At 40.1% G+C, this 17,310-nt stretch overlaps 1 protein-coding gene across 1 annotated transcript in view; it reads right to left on the bottom strand.

Annotated features, from left to right (window-relative positions):
• LOC118745768 (twitchin) overlaps nucleotides 1-17,310 on the bottom strand; it is a 286,196-nt gene that overhangs the window by 47,383 nt on the left and 221,503 nt on the right. The window contains 7 exon segments of the mRNA XM_036479424.1: nucleotides 2,223-3,201; nucleotides 5,996-7,691; nucleotides 7,693-9,303; nucleotides 9,305-13,708; nucleotides 13,710-15,469; nucleotides 16,581-16,880; nucleotides 16,964-17,245. Coding sequence (XP_036335317.1) covers nucleotides 2,223-3,201; nucleotides 5,996-7,691; nucleotides 7,693-9,303; nucleotides 9,305-13,708; nucleotides 13,710-15,469; nucleotides 16,581-16,880; nucleotides 16,964-17,245 — 11,032 coding nt within the window.

Raw genomic sequence — 17,310 nt, 5'->3', positions numbered from 1 at the left:
GACTTTTAATTTAATTTTTGCACATTAACTTGTGTCTTGAATTTCTTTTTCTAAAGATGAGGATGTCAAAATTTTAATAGATGTCGGATGTACGGCAATTTTCTAAAAATATCTCTTAATAGATTAGTTCATGAAAATTATTCCAAACGAAAACTTAAAATTTATACAAAAAAATCTTAACTAAATTTAACTAATTTATATTAGAGGTTTTAAGTTTATCCCACTGTAAGTGTGAAATCAGTTGCTATGTGTTTCTATGATACAAAAAACAACCTGACAATTAAGCAGATTGTAAAATTTCATGCTACCATACGCAGTATCTAAAATCCTTCAAATTTTATTAATAATTTTTTGTTAGTTTAAAAACATTTCATTCTTAGAATCGAAATTTTACCAAGCAAAATGTCTTTTGTTTTTTAAATAAATGAGGCTAATGCTCAATAAGTTGATATTTGTTGTTCTCGTTTGCATACTTCACACCAAATCCAATATTGAACAGTGAAATTTATTTTAATTTTACCCAAATAAACAACGATATAGTAATGAATACTGAATAAGTAATGAAAACTGAATAGAAAAAAATTGTTGATTTAAAATTGAAAATGATTTTACACTTACACAGCTCTGATGCAAAATGTAAGCTATTGTTAAAAATGTATACATTTTTGAATTAAACTGGTGATTTACATATTTATTAACTTTACTTTTAGTACCCAGAAAAAGTGCAAGATTCGATTTGCTAGCTGGTTTCGATAAATTTCCGATAAAATTTAGGGAAAGCAGCAATTTGTTCGTAATTCGCATGGTAATTTGATCTGAATTACCTACATGAGGTAATGCGATTTCAAAACGTTGTATGCCGAACTAACTAATTCGAAGGGTAATTGGAGTGCGAATGACGAATGAGAGAGTAAACTTCGTTATTGAGTATACCACACACGATAAGTTGTTAGTCATCATTTTAAAAGGCTACAAATCCTCTTTTCAAATTTTTATACCCGAGCGCACTTGTGCACAAGGGTGTATTAACTTTGTTCACATAACGGTTGTTTGTAACAGCCAAAACGAATCAAGATAGATATAGACAAATGTGCTCAGAATGAATAGAGTAGTCGATTAAGCCATGTCTGTCCGTCCATCCGTGTACACCATAACTCGAGTAAAAATTGAGATATCTCAACGAAATTTTGTACGCAGGTTTCCATTTATCCAAGGTAGGTTGGTATTGAAAATGGGCGAAATCGAATGACGCCCTCTTCCCATATAACGGTAATTTTTAGAAATACGAAAACTGCAATATTTTAGTAACTACTGAAGATTATTCACTCAAAATTGATATTTACAATAAATTTCAGACGAAAAATAAGAATATTATAAATTTTTGGAAAATGGGCGAAGCCACGCCCACTTATGGTTACATGTGTATATCTTGGTAACCGCTGCACCAATTTCTTCCAAACTTGGCACAGTTGTTGGCTTTGGTACAACATACCAAATGTCCGAAAATTTGTAAAAGCGGACAATAACTACGCCCACATCCCATATAACGGTAGTTTAGAGAAATACAAAATCTTCGATAAATCAATAAATATTTAACCTAATTTATTCAAAATTGATGCTTGCAACAACTCTTTACCAAGAAATACGTTTATGATAAAATTTTTGGAAATGGGCGTGCCACCGCCCACTTATGATCAAATATCTGTATCTCGGTAACCGTTCCACCACATTGTATCAAACTCGGTATGGTTATTGTGCTTGCCACGTAAAAGCAAAATGTTGAAAATTATTGAAATCGGACTAAAATTACGGCCGCTTTTCATATAACGGTAAATTTCAGAAATGCTTAAAACTTCAATATTTCGAAATTTAAGAACGGTAATTTACTCAAAATTGATACACCCCGGCTTACCATGTTGCGGTAGCTTTCGGAAAGGTGAAAAACATATATTTAATACTAGCGCCGGGTATTAATGTTCCGCTCAGCCCGAATTTAGACTTTCTTACTTGTTGAAAATAGTAAAGCTGGTAATAAATAAGTGAATCAGGTACGAAAATCACGTTTAAAAAAAAGGGGGCTCAGGAACAATAAGATACCTATTTTCATTTTGTACTGGACCCTATCTAAATACAACCTTTTTTGAAAACCGTATAAGTATAGCACGTATTTTGGATCGAAATTCAAGAGCTAATACAACACATGCTGCGTTTGATACACTCACAATTCTAAAATGAGCACCATCTCATCATCGTCTTCAAATGCATCATGTAGATTGATTAGTTTCTGATGATGCAACTGGTTCATCACGTCGATTTCCCGCCTTATTAGATCCTTCTCAACCGCGTGGGATACAGGAATGAATTTCGCCGCAAATATGTTACCGGTGCTACGTTCGCGGCAGCGGTGTACAACGCCAAAGGCGCCAGCACCAATTTCTTCCAAAATGTCATATTTGTCGTAAACCGAGTCATGTGAAATTTCCACGGGCTGTGGTACAAACTTGGAATATATGTCAAAGACATACGAATCGTAATCTTTAATTGGTCCATCAGCTTTGCCTCTAACTTTTCTGCCATGCTCATCGATTTCCCAACGTCTTTCAGCCGGCTTCTTTTTTATGATTTCTCTTGTCTTGATCAGTGTACTAATTTCCGACGGATCTGAACGGCCATATACATTGTCAGCATAAATTCGGAATTCATATTCCTTTCCTGGTGTTAGGCCAGTAACAGCCATTGCAGTTAGGCGTGTATTTCCAACGCGGATCCATGATGACATTGGATGCTCGCGTTTTTCTACTACATAATTGGTTATTTCACTGCCACCATCCCACACGGGAGCCTTCCAACTCAGTGATAAAGACTCAGTACTGATATTCTCAATGAGTGGGAATCTGGGTGGATCAGGGCGATCGCTGATCTGAATTCTAATTGTAGCCGTATCGGAGCCTAGGTCATTTTCAGCAGTTATAACATAGGGTCCCGAGTCCAGTTTCGAGCCATCTCGAATAATCAACACTGCATGACGTTCCTTAACTTCAACACTATAATGCCCACCTGACTCAATAATTTCACCTTCCCGTACCCAAGTAATTCTTGGTTTCCTGAATCCGGTGAATGGAATTTTTATGACAACATTTTCACCCTTGTCGAAGTAAGCTGTGTCGCGGAACCGTGGAGGAACATTCAATTTGGGAGCAGCTAGAAAAATAGAAAAGAAAAAATTTCATGAAAATTATTGGAAGTAGACCGCAGACGTTAGGGGAAAGCTATTACCACGTTTATATCAACTCGCTTTTATGTTTATTTAGATTTCACTATTATTATTATAGTAAAAGTTAATTGAGACATTATATGATTAGGATAGTATACCATCCCAGCAAAAAAACACGATTACAAAAGAAGTTAAAATGGAATCGAATTAGGCGATGGGAATCACTTACCCTTTCGCTTCAAGAAGGCATTATTTTAACATGGGCATGTCATTGGCCGTAAGCGCTTACCCGCAGCATTACATTCGAACGAAGGGAGAACGCATGGATAAACAGAATGCAGAGAATCGAAAAAAAGAATTCCTTACAGAGAAACTAATGTAGAATGCCTAGATAAGTACATACTTATGTATATTAAATTGAAAATCGAAAATACAGATTGTCTTAAAAGATTGGGATTTTTATAAATCAGTTTTTATACATACATATAATAATAATAATAGATTGGCGCTTACACATATGTTAGTGTTTGGCCGAGCTTCCCCTCCGACTCCGAACGGCGATTGTATTTTTATGAGAAGCGGTTTTTCATGGCAGAAATACACTCGGAGATATGCCATTGCCTGCCGGGGGACGACCGCTGTTAAGAAAAAACATTTTTCTAAATTTATTTGCGATGTTGCTTTGACCAGGGCTTGAACCCAGGTGCTGCGGAGTGGAAGCGCGCACTGCTTACCACTACACCACAGCGGCCAACATATTTATATATGTATATATTTAGGTATTTAGATCTTACTTAAAAATCGGTATGTACATTAGGGTGGTACAAAAAGAGTAAAGTCGGAAGTGTAATGCTCTCACCCCCTAGGATTGTTCTATATCGAAAAAAAGTGTACTCCTATTTTTTTATTTTGAAATCAAAAAAATATTTAGAGGTCGCTCAAAGCGCTCAAAGTTTTCCAAGTATTTTTATATGGAAAAAAACAACTTTTCGTAGAAATGGTATAGAACTCTTGGAAATCAATATTTTTCGATCGGAAAACTCTGCTTCTCTTCAGGAGATTTTCAATAATAATACTCAATTGCTTATTTATCCATTTTTTAATACTATCGAATATTTATTGGTCCGCCCATTGCATTTTTGGGGTTTTTGTGGGTTTTTGGCGGACATATAAATTATAGTTGCGATGAAAAAATGGTTAAATAAACAATTTTTCCCCATATAAAATACATGGAAAACTTTGAGGCTTTGAGCGACCTCTAAATATTTTTTGATTTCAAATTTAAAAAATAGTGATATATTTTTTTTCGGTATAAAACAATCCTAGGGGGTGAGAGCATAAAAATTCCGGCTTTACTTTTTCACATGCATTTTTGAACCACCCTAATGTACATACATACATATTTAATGAAACTTAAAATTGTACTTCCTCACTCATGTACAAAAAACATGATTTTTATGCTATGGAATTTTTCACAAAAATAACGGTAGAAAAGAATTTTTGAGTATTCATTATATTTTTCAGTTGACTACGGTGAAGCATTCTACTTGGCATTCCCCGTAATGAATCAAAGCAGCGAAATTAACAAAATATTGTAGAACCTTCTACTATGCATTACCGGAAAAGCCTAAAAGAAGCGAAAAATTTAGAAGACATTATAAGACAATGCGTTCTAGAACACGTTACCACTAAAAGCGATTACCGATTTTTTGCCGGGATAGAACGTAAAATAAATAGAACATGCAAAACTAGCCTACTCACGTTTTTCATTTTTAATCTCATAAATTGCCGTTGATGACTTTTGTTAAAATTTTAAAATCAAAACATATCAAGACAAATTCTACTAGGTAAAATTACTCTCTACTTTTTAATCCATTTATCGAAACTTGGTATATTAAAAAGTCTTTTTATTTGATTTTTTACCGGTTATCAGTTCGTCGGAATATATATATTTTGTTAATGTATGTTACCGCATAACTTTGGATCACGTTAACCGATTTCTATAATTCTTTTTTTTTAAAGGAAAGGTGTTACCTCAAAATGTGGTGCCATACTAATTTGTTTTAAGCCCGATCATTGGATCAAGAACAAATTAACGATATCCTTAAATTTTGTATATGAGAATTGAAGTTGGTTTTGTTTTTTAACCGACTTCACAAAAAGGAGAAGGTTATCAGTTCGTCGGAATATATAATTTTTTTTTAATGTATGTTACCGCGTAACTTTGAACCACGCTAACTGACCTCTATAATTCCTTTTTTAAAGGAAATGTGTTAACTCACAGGTGGTTTCGTGTTAATTTGTTTTAAATTCATTCATTGGATCATGAAGAAATTAACGACAATCTTAAATTTTTATATGAAAATTGAAGTTGGTTTAGTTTTTTGCTTCTAAGGGTATAATATTTTTTCAAAGCTTTTATTAACATTTTAGATGAATAGAGTTTCAGGCTAAATAGTTTGCCTTCTAACTTCTTCTTTTATATTTTAATTAGGTTACGATTTTTGGCTTTCTTCTCATTGATTTGACGATGAATAAGTCGTCGTAAGTAATAAGTTTCATGCTAAATGGTTTGCAGATTTATAACTTCTTTCAAATTTAAATTAGATTAAGATTTTCAGATTTAACGAATAAGTGGATTAGGGAAATTAACTAAGTAAGTAAGTAGGATTCCGATTACTAAAATCTCTTCAAACTGCCGCGAAAAGGAAAAATCATTAAATAAATGAAAAAGGTAGTAATGGTGTGTACTGTTGGGCTGAAAATAGAAAAGGTACTTACTCAATATGGCCAAAGCAGCGCGCGTTGACTTAGCGCCCGCCTTGTTGACAGCACGACAAACGTATTCATCTGCGTCTTCGCCAAAGACGTCGGTGATATTCAGGAAGTAGTTATCCCCTTCAGCGTACATATGATAGCGCGCGCCATTGGTGATTTCTCGAGCTCCTTTGTACCATGTAATTACTGGGCGTGGTAAACCAGTAATAGTGCACGTAAATTGTGCATTGTGATTTTGAATGCAAGATGCAGGGCTCAAGGGTTTAACAATGATTGGTGGAGTAGCGGCTTGTGGATCAATTACCTTAACCGCGGTGGAATTCGTGGACTCTTTTGATAACCCAGCTTCATTTTGTGCATAAATACGGAATTCGTATTGTCGGCCTTCAATCAAATTCGAGCAGTTTATCTGGTTGGTAAGGCAAATGGTAACATTAACACGTTGCCATGTGTTACTACCAACTTCGCGCTTGTCAACCCAGTAGCCTTGAATATGAGCGCCACCATCTGATTCCGGTTTGGCCCATTCGAGATGAACAAAATCACCGCCAATTTCGGTTACACTTGGTTTGCCAGGCGGCGATGGTGGGTCGATAGGCGCCTTTGCTCGAATAGGATTCAAGCCTTCTAATGGCGGTCCCATGCCATTGTCGTTTACAGCCATTACTCTGAAGATATATTCTTGGTTTTCGATAAGTCCTTGTAGATTAAACGACAAGTCTTTGCAGAAGCTTGATACGGTTATCCAGTGTGGTGAACTTACGTCCTTTCGTTCTACGACATAGTGTGTTACGCGCAGACCGCCGTCATAAGAAGGTGGTCTCCAGGTTAGCGAGCAAGAATGCTTGTTGATATGTGACACACCCATTGGGCCTACAGGCGCGGATGGCAGTCCAGTGATTCGAACATCGAATTGGCCTATCGCAGTACCAGATTCATTTTCAAACTTAATTTGATAAAGCCCAGAATCATCTTTGACGATGTCTCGAATAAATATTGCCACGTAGTCATCAAACACAGTGCATTTGAAGTGTGGTTCATCTTTTTCGGAAATAATCTCATTGTTTCTGGTGACAGTAACTGTCATTGGCTGGTCACCTGTGTAGTAAACTTTAATTTTAGTATTGTCACCTTCTGCCATCAAGAGTTCACTTGGGCAGCGAGTGATAACTGGCGGTGAACCTATCTTCAAATGACCAGTGGTGTGTACAAATCCAAGAGAATTAAATGCTTCGCAGGTGTAGTCACCCTCATCGCCAGATTGGATGTTTGAAATGTGCAAACGAAATACACCATCTTTGCTATCGCTGACAAACCGTCCACTGCCCAATTGAATTTCTTTGCCATTACGTAACCACCTGGCATTTGGTAATGGCTTACCTATGGCTTTGCACTCCAAAGTAAAGTCCTTGCCACATGGTGCAATACGGTCTTGTAAACGTGTCACCCATTCTGGCTTTTCACCGCCGATCACTTCGCATACCTTTATGGGCATAGTGCAAGAGCTCGGCTCAGATCGGCCGGCGGCATTTACGGCGAAAATGCGGAATTCATAGTCTCCCATTTCGATTAAATTGAGTACGGTATACTCGGTATCCATCACGTTGTAATCATTACATTTAACCCAAACTGCCCCGCCAACATCACGACGCTCAACAATATATCCTGTTATTCGCGAACCACCGTCGCTTGTTGGTTTTTTCCCATTTGAGGTCAACGTAGTTTTTCCCAACCTTCGTCACCTGAGGTGTGCCCGGCGGTGATGGTACTGTGAATTTGCCCTTCAGCTTAAATTTGGATGATGGTGGTGATGGTTTACTGAAGCCAGCGGCGTTCTTTGCCTTTATACGGAATTCATACTCGCAGCCGTTTGTGAGATTATAAAGCTGATATTTGGTATCTTTAATCACAAATTCGTATGTATTCCACGAGGAGTCATTTACAATGTCACGATATTCAATTTGATAGCCTTGTATTCTTGAACCTCCGTCACTAGGTGGACGAGCCCATATGAGTGTAACGTTTCCTGAATCCCAATCGATAACCTTCGGTTGGCCAGGTGGATCTGGCACTGTGAATTGGTATTTCGCGACAACTGGATCAGTTAACTCTATCGGATCGGAGAGGCCATATTGGTTCTCTGCACGTACACGGAAATGATATTTACGATTGGGTTCTAGTCCCATAACATCGTAATGGGTATTGCGTATGAAACTGCTGACTTTAGTCCAGCTACCACTGTTATCTAACTTTTCGACCACATAGTTGGTAATTGGCGATCCACCATCATCCAGTGGTGTTTTCCAGGACAATGTACACGTGTCTGGTGTTATATCGTACACTGACAATGGTCCCTGAGGTGGACTAGGTCGGTCCACAACTGTTACGTGACAGGAAGCCGTGTCAGAGCCCTTACTATTAGTCAATGTTATTGTATAAGAGCCGGTTTCTGAGCGTTTGGCAGATTTATTATAGAAAACAGAACTGTAATCGTTCGTGTCAAATTTAATGCGACCATCTTGTATGACTTCTTGGCCATTTATCGACCATGACGGAACAGCACGAGGATTTGCAGTATACGGAACTGTTATGCGGAATTCTTCTCCGGCTATAACTGTCATGTCTCTTATAGACAGATCTGAGGTAATCTTTGGCGCATGTGGTGGACGGCGACAATAAATAGGGTCACTGGAAGCACTATAAGGTGATTGTCCAGCTGCATTCACCGCTGCAACTCTGAATTCATATTCACCATTTTCAATTAGATTTGGTATTCTACAAGTCAAATCCGGGCAATGGGCGTGAATGGCTTTAGTCCATTTCTCTTCGCTAATTAGGCGTTTCTCGATGATATAACCAGTAATTGGTGAACCACCATCATGTCTTGGCTTGGCCCAAGTAATTGTAATGCTATCTTCACTTGAATCAATTCCACGAGGAATGCCAGGCGCGTTCGGTACATCGAATGGATGACGAGCACGAATAGGTTCGCAAGTTGTGGCTGGCTCGGACTGACCATACTTATTTTCGGCATAAACTCGGAAGTCGTAATCTCTGCCGAGGGTTAAGTTCCGTATGCGCAAGAATGGTACGGTGCAATAGCTGTTTACTTTCGTCCATGTATTTGACGATTTCTCTTTCCTTTCAACAATGTAATTTGTTATAGGAGAACCGCCGTCATCTTTAGGTGGTGTCCAGTAGAGTGTTAGCGCATCTCCGGCGAATTCATCAGCACATAGATTTGTTGGTGGTCGTGGACGATCTAGTACCTTCACATTTATTGTAGCTGTATCAAATCCGGACGGGTTTTTTCAATTGCAGTCTATATTGACCCGAGTCAGAACGTTTTGAATTTTTTACCACAAATGATGCGGCATCGTCAGTCAAGTGTTGGAATATACGGCGACCATCATCTTCTATGAGTAGATCATTCGAATACCAATGTGCAGTTGGCTTAGGGAAACCAACATATGGCACATGTATGCAAAAGTCGTCTCCGGCACGACACACAATATCGCGTACACCACCAAGATCCATGCGTGGTTTATTTGGTTGTTCTTCAATAACAATTGGTTGGGACGGCTTCGATGGATCGGAGCGTCCGACCTCGTTTTCACCAAATACACGAAATGAGTATTCTTTTCCTTCCTCAAGATTGGGTACATGATAAACTGTGTCCGTGATTGGAAGTTCATTAACCGGCAGCCAATTCTTTGAGTCTTTTGGACGTATTTCCAAATAGTACCCCTTGATTTTAGATTTCCCGTCAAACCTTGGTGGCCTCCACGATAAAGTAACACCATTTCTAGTGATACGATCTGGTTTAGGCGGTTCTGGAGCATCAGGTTTGTACCGCTGAAGTTGTGCAGTAATTGGTTCTGATGGTTTTGATGGTTTACCAGGTCCAGCTTCATTTACGGCAGTCACACGGAACTCATAGCGACTTCCTTCCCGCAAGTCTTGTACTGTATAACTTGTGTTTGGTGTGGGATAATTATTGCATTTAATCCATTCGCCACCACGTTCACGCCGCTCTACTATGTAACCAGTGATTGGCTTACCGCCGCAGTACTCTGGTGGATGCCATTCCAAACTAGCAGAACTTGGAGAATATGAATTAACTTGCGGTTGGCTGGGTGCATCTGGTGGATCGAAGGGCGATTTAGCCACAACAGGTTTGCCTTCCAATGGCTCAGAAATGCCGTAAATGTTTTCGGCCATGACGCGGAAGACATACTTTTTGCCTTCAACTAGGTTCTTAACGGTGTAATTGGTTTTTGGGCAGTAGCCAGGTACTGGACGCCAATTATCAACTCCGAATTCACTGAATTCAATAACGTAACCAGTAATTTCACTGCCTCCGTTGTCTTTTGGTGGGTTCCATGCTAGGCTTATATGGTCAGGAGCAACCTCTGTGTAATTGAGAGGTCCTTGAGGTGGACTTGGTTTGTCCACGACTATGATTTCAATATCCGCAGAGTCTTTGCCGAACTCATTTGAGGCAGTAACTGTGTACAAACCAGCATCCTGTCTAGTGGAATCGTCTATTCGGAATATTGTGCGTTCAGAGTTGGTGTTGTAGGAAATTTTGTTAGTTTCGGGAATTTTGAGGTCACCGCGCTTCCACTCAATGGTTGGTGTTGGGGCACCTGATATTGGTATATTAAGGTTGACTGGTTCACCAGCTCTGACTTTAATCTTTCGTCCGACAAGGCCATCCAGATGCAGTCTCGGTTTCTCACGCATCGGTCGGGCGCTGAATGTATTACTTGGTTCTGACGGTTTCCCACTACCTGCAGCATTCACAGCGGAGACGCGGTATTGATACTGATGATCTGGGCTTACACGTTCGTCAGTATATTCGGTAAGGGGTACAGGTTCAGCATTGATGCGTACCCAACGGCCAGTTGTCAAATCACGGCGTTCAATATCGTAACCCAAGACGGGTGATCCACCATTGCTGATTGGCGATTTCCATTTGAATGCGATATGCGTTTTGTCGCTGTCAGTAAGTTCGGGTTTGCTTGGTATTCCAGGCACTGTGTATTGATTTTTGGCAATAATAGGCTCCCCGCTCTCAAGAGGATCTGAGCGGCCTTGCAAGTTTTCAGCCATAACGCGGAACTCGTATTTTGTGCCTTCGAGCAGACGAGGAACAACCGCATGATTGTATTTTGCATTAACGTAAGTCACAGCGGGTACCCATCCACCGCCGTGAGTAAGGTCTCGCTTCTCAATGACATAGGCTGAAATTTCAGAACCGCCATTATCTGTGGGAGGTTTCCATGAAATGGTTACTGAATTAGCTGTAACCTCCTCGTATTCCATAGGGCCAATTGGTGGACCTGGTCGATCCAAAACAGCTAATTGGAAACTGGCTTCATCAATGCCAGAGTCATTTCGTATTAACAGATGGTACGTGCCTGAATTGTTTCGTTGGCAATTAACGATATGCACAACGGTATGATGACCAACAGATGTAATAGTTGATCGTTCATTGGAGGTTAAGGGAGCATTATTGTGGTTCCAAATAACTTCCGGAACCGGTTCCCCAATAAAGTCAATATCAATGTGGAAAATAAGACCAGCTTTTATTCTTATATCTTGAAGAGGAGTTATAATCTTAGGTGCTAGGTACCGAGCCTTTGCCATCACAAGATCCGAAGGCTCTGATGGCTCAGATTGTCCGACCTTATTAACCGCAATTATGCGGAATTCATATTCCTGACCTTCAGTCAAACCAGATACAGTCGCTGCCGTTTTGTCAGCTGGGACATGTTGAGTATTCACCCAGTATGGACTACCCTTTTCTTTCTTTTGTATTATATATTCAGTGATTGCTGCGCCTCCATCTGATTTGGGTGGCGTCCATTGCAAATCCACACGGTCGCGATCCCAGTCAGTTACCTGAGGTCGGCCCGGTGCATCAGGTTCATCAAATTCATTCTTAGCAACAATACTTGATGGCAATTCCAATGGATCCGATTCACCAATGGCATTTACAGCTTTCACACGGAATAAATATTCCTTACGGTGAACTAATCGCGTTACGTCATGCACTGGATGTGTGCTCATGCCAGCATCTGACCACGTTCCACGTGAAAGGTCCATTTTCTCAATTACATAATGCAAAATTGGCGAACCACCATCGTCTTTCGGAACTCCCCAAGAAAGATGACATCCTTCTTTTGTAATGTTAGCCACATTAAGGGGACCAATAGGTGGGCTAGGACGATCCAAGACCGTGGCATGGGCTGATGCTTCAAATGACCCATACTCGTTCTTCAATAACAAGGAGTAACGACCTTCGTCGGTACGCAGAGCTGAGGATATTTCAAATGTCAATTCGTTGTGGAACAAGTTCATATCAACACGAGGGCTTGGTTGAATTTCCACGCCATTAAATGACCATTTCACAGTTGGCCTTGGCGACGCTTCGATTGGAAGTGTCCAGCCTAAACGTTTTCCTGCATGAACGGTGATATCTTCCAATAACGACTTGTCGAAATAGGGGGCCATGAATTGTGGTTTGCATGTTACCAAAGGTGATGGATCAGAGGGGTCGCTGCGGCCCGCTTTGTTTACAGCAATAACTCGGAATTCATATTCACCATTTTCAGTTAAATCTGGTATTTTCGCTTGACTTTCACCGCCTGGCACATCTGCTGCCTTTTCCCATTGACCGAATTTCGGTCGTTTTTCAACAATATATCCCGTGATCGGTGATCCGCCGTCACGTTTAGGAACAGGCCATTTAAGTTCAACAAAGTTTTTACCCCAATCCACTGGTTTTGGCTGTCCGGGTTTATCAGGTCGCGAGAATGGATCTTTGGCGGTGATTGCCTGTGTGGTCGCCAGTGGCAAAGACTCGCCTTGCTTGTTTACGGCACGTACACGGAAATTGTAGTCGTGGTCCTCAATTAAATTATCAGCCCGGATTTGCGTATCTGGGCTTTCTCCTACTGGTATCCACCGCATGGCGGCGGTATCCATTTTTTCCACAACATAGTGTGTAATTTCAGAGCCGCCATCGTCCCTAGGTGGACGCCAACTAAGCGTTATAGAAGTCTTTGTTACGTCCTGCGGTCTCAGTGGACCTTCTGGCGCTGCTGGAACATCCAATACGGTTACTTTGACTGTGGCTCGATCGGTGCCATTGATATTATGGGCTGTCAATTGGTAGACACCTGTGTCAACACGTTTGGCGTCAATAACACGAATCTTTGTACGATAGTCATCATTAGTAATTTTAACTCGATCTGTGTTTATAATCATGTTGCCTTCGTGAGACCATTCCTTGCTTGGCACTGGTTCGCCAATCACTGGCACATCAAACTCAAATGTTTGTCCAGCACGAACTTTAATGTCCAACATGTAGTTGCGATCAATTTTTGGAGGAACGCTTTTACTGCGAGCGACATGAGGTGCAGTGGCATCACTGGGTTCACCCTTTCCGGCTTTATTCACGCCACGTACGCGGAATTCGTATTTTACACCCTCGGTCAAATTGGGTACATGCCCACTGCAAACATCATCTGTAACTTCGGCGCACTCTTCCCATTCCGGTGAATATTTATCACGTTTTTCAATCACATAACCTGTAATTGGTGAGCCACCATCGGTTTCTGGTCTCGTCCATTCTAAATCGACAAAATCTTTATCGAAATCTTTAATAACAGGTGTACCCGGTTTCGATGGTTCATCGTATGGATTTTTTCGCTTCAGTCGCGTGTGGTGTTGTGAGTGGATCTGAAACTCCTTGGCGGTTTCTCGCACGAACTCGGAACTTGTATTTATGTCCCGGTGTCAAACCTTGCACATCGAATTTGGTTCCTGGTCCTTCAGTTTCCCCGGCAGGCACCCATCGGCCACTAATTTCGTCAAGTTTTTCAATAACATAGGAATCGATTGGCTGACCTCCATCATCATCAGGAGGATTCCAGTTAAGAGTACATCCTTTAGCATGAACATTATTAACTTTAAGTGGGCCATTGGGAGGAGATGGCTTGTCAATAACTACAACCTTGACATCTGCAGAGTCTTCTCCGTTGGCATTTTCTGCATGCACTGTGTATACGCCAGAGTCAGTGCGTGTTGCATTTGCAACTTTCAGTTTTGTATTATAGTCGACGTGTTTTACTTTAACATTATCTTTTGTAACCACTTCACGTTTCTTCAGCAACCATTTTGTTTTTGGAGCCGGTTCACCAGACACTTTAACATCGAATGAAAATGGTTGACCAGCTTTGATGCGCACTTCAATTAGGTTGGTACGATCAATAAGGGGCGCTTTGTTTCTGGGTTTGGCAATTATTGGCGATGTGGCATCAGACGGCTCACCTATGCCGCCCGCGTTGACAGCAGACACGCGGAACTCGTATGCTTGTCCCTCAATTACATCAGAAATAGTTGCTTTGCATTGAGCAGCTGGCACTTCGAGAGCTTTCTCCCATTGTCCATATTTATCCTTCTTTTCAACGATATACCCTGTAATCGGAGAGCCACCGTCGCTTAATGGCGGAGTCCAGGCTAAATCAATGTGATCCTTATCCCAATCAGTGGCGCGAAGATTCTCGGGTTTACCAGGCTCGTCAAAGGGATTTTTGGCTATTATGGATTCATCTCCAACTAAAGGCTCTGACTCACCTTCAGCATTTACGGCTGAGACACGGAATTTGTATTCACTGCCCGGCTTTAAGCCCGTGATATCTGCCTGGGGTTCTGTGGAACGACAAACGGGTACCCAACAACCAGTTTCTGGATCAAGCTTGTCAATCTGGAAATATTCAATTGGACTGCCACCATCATCAACAGGACGCTTCCACTTCAGATGACAGCCTTCTTTGTGAACATCAGAAATTTTCAAGGGTCCTTTTGGCGGGCTCGGTTTATCGGTTATCACAACATTTATTAATACACTGTCTTTGCCCGAGCTATTTGTGGCTGTTACTACATATTCACCAGTATCACCTCGTGTAGTTGGTCGCACTACAAGTTTTGTGAAATAATCAGGACTTTCAATAGTAACCGTGTTGCTCGAATGAAGAGGACCGTTATTGAAACGCCAATCTACCTTAGGCGCAGGCTCACCGGTTATAACTGCGTCTAATTTGAGTGGTGTACCAGCAGAAATCGTTACGTCACGTAAATTACGACGATCAATTTTTGGTGCAAGGAATCTTGGTTTAGCAATGAAGGTTTTACTGGAGTCGGACGCTTCTGAAGGACCCGCTTTATTTACGGCCATGACTCTGAACTGATACTCGTTTCCTTCTATCAAGCCATTGATGGTAGCTGTTGGGTTAGCATCATTGGTTTCCAAGGCCTTTTCCCACATTGGGCTGTATTTGTCTTTCATCTCGATGATGTAACCAGTTATCGGAGAGCCACCATCACTTGATGGCTCTTTCCAAACAAGCTCAACCTTGTTAGCGGTCCAATCTTTGGGCTCAGGTGCTCCAGGTTTCGATGGTATTACTGCGAAAAGAATTGAAATTTTTCAAAATTGAATTCAGGGACCGCTAATAACTGTTATGGGCCCAAATTTGTTTCAAGTAAATAAACATGAAAGATGATGTTCGGAAATACATGATTTAGTATATGAAAATGATCGTTTTTAGAGATCTACTCATTCGCGCAATAAACCTAGATTTTACGATTTTTATCTGTATCATCAAATTTAAGAATTATTGCATGAGTTCTATGTTTGCTCGAAAAATAATACTTACTTTTTGAGATTTATTTTTCTTCAAATAAATTACACTTAAGGAGGATTCATCTGTCTATCCGCCTTAATAAAAGAGTTTTATTTTTCGTTCAGTAAATAAAACGTATGCGGTATTAAACTCACCTTGTAAGTTTTATTTATTATTCAAAAGTTTTACTTAAAAATCACTGACCTTAGTTTTCAGACCAATTGTTGCTTTGGGGCCTGTTGTCAACAAAGATCAGCCGCTTAGTTTGTATTTTTTCGAGCGTCATTTCCTATGAGGAAACACTTGTTATATCTTGTTTTACAGAATAAAACGAGAACGAGCTATATAAAATGAACATGTCACTACCGTGTTTAATTTATTTGTAAAACAAGAATATAACAAATGTTTTTTTTTCATTGAAAATGACGCCCGTCAAAAACACAAGCAAAAAAAATGGTTTTTGCGGAAAACAGGTCCCAAAATGACAACATTTTGGGCCACCGTCTCTTGCCTGAAAACTAACGTCAGTGATTTTTTAATAAAACTTACGAAATAACAGTTATTTTTAAACGATAAACAAAACTTACAAAGTAAGTTTAATTTTACAACAGAAAAATAAAACTCACCGCATAAGTTTTATTTCCTGATCGAATAATAAAACTCACTCCAAAAGTGTTATTTATTGATAATAAAACTCATTAAATATGTATTATTTTGCGAGTAAGCTCATGAAATAATTCTCAAATTTTATGAAAAAAGATAAAAATTAAAGCATAAGGACTAAAACATGATATCGCTTATAACTTTTACGGTTCCTGATCTAATTTATTCGGAATGATTTCATAGAGCTTATTTAGAGAAGCTTAAGATTACATTAAGCCTTTAAGACTAACCGAAAGGATCCTTGGCAACAATAGTGCCAAACGTTTCGAGTGGCTCTGATGCACCCTCCTTGTTCAAGGCTTTGACGCGGAATTTATATTCATGTCCAGGAGTCAAGCCATCCACTTCGAATTCAGGTCCATCACTTTTACCAACGGGCAACCAAATGCCAGTATCGGGATCGAACTTTTCCACCAAATATCCTTCGATTGGCTCACCACCATCGTCTTTGGGCTTCTTCCACTTCAGCTTACAACCCTCCTTATGTATGTCGGATACTTCGAGTGGGCCTTCAGGCTTACCAGGCTTGGCTGTAGAAGATTCAGAGAATGAAAGTGAATCAGTGAAAACTGCAATGTATATGAATTTCTGATGTCTGAACTAGTCATCTTACTTATAACATTGATTTGGAATTCCACCTGATCTTGACCAAATCTATTTGTGGCAACAATTTTGTATAATCCACTGCATTTGCGTTCAGGACTGCTATCAATATATTTCGTATTGTAGGGCACGTTTTCAATGCGCCGACTTGAAGTTGTTTGTATAGATTTTCCGTTTTGAGACCACGTCACATCAGGGGCGGGCTCTCCAGAGACCTGTATGTCTAGGAATATTGGCTCGCCAGCTTTTACATTATATGTATGGATATGGCGACGATCAATTTTGGGTGCCACTGCGAAAAAACAAAACGTAAAAAACTACATTAAGAAAGTTTGCTATGGGAGCTTAAGAGTTACT

The sequence above is a fragment of the Rhagoletis pomonella genome, unplaced genomic scaffold (assembly GCF_013731165.1).
Source record: "Rhagoletis pomonella isolate Grant_MI unplaced genomic scaffold, Rhpom_1.0 Rhpom_scaffold_00009, whole genome shotgun sequence".
In the NCBI taxonomy this organism is placed as follows: domain Eukaryota; kingdom Metazoa; phylum Arthropoda; class Insecta; order Diptera; family Tephritidae; genus Rhagoletis; species Rhagoletis pomonella.
The sequence above is the reverse complement of the archived record's forward strand: the minus strand, read 5'-3'. Positions and strand labels throughout refer to the sequence as shown.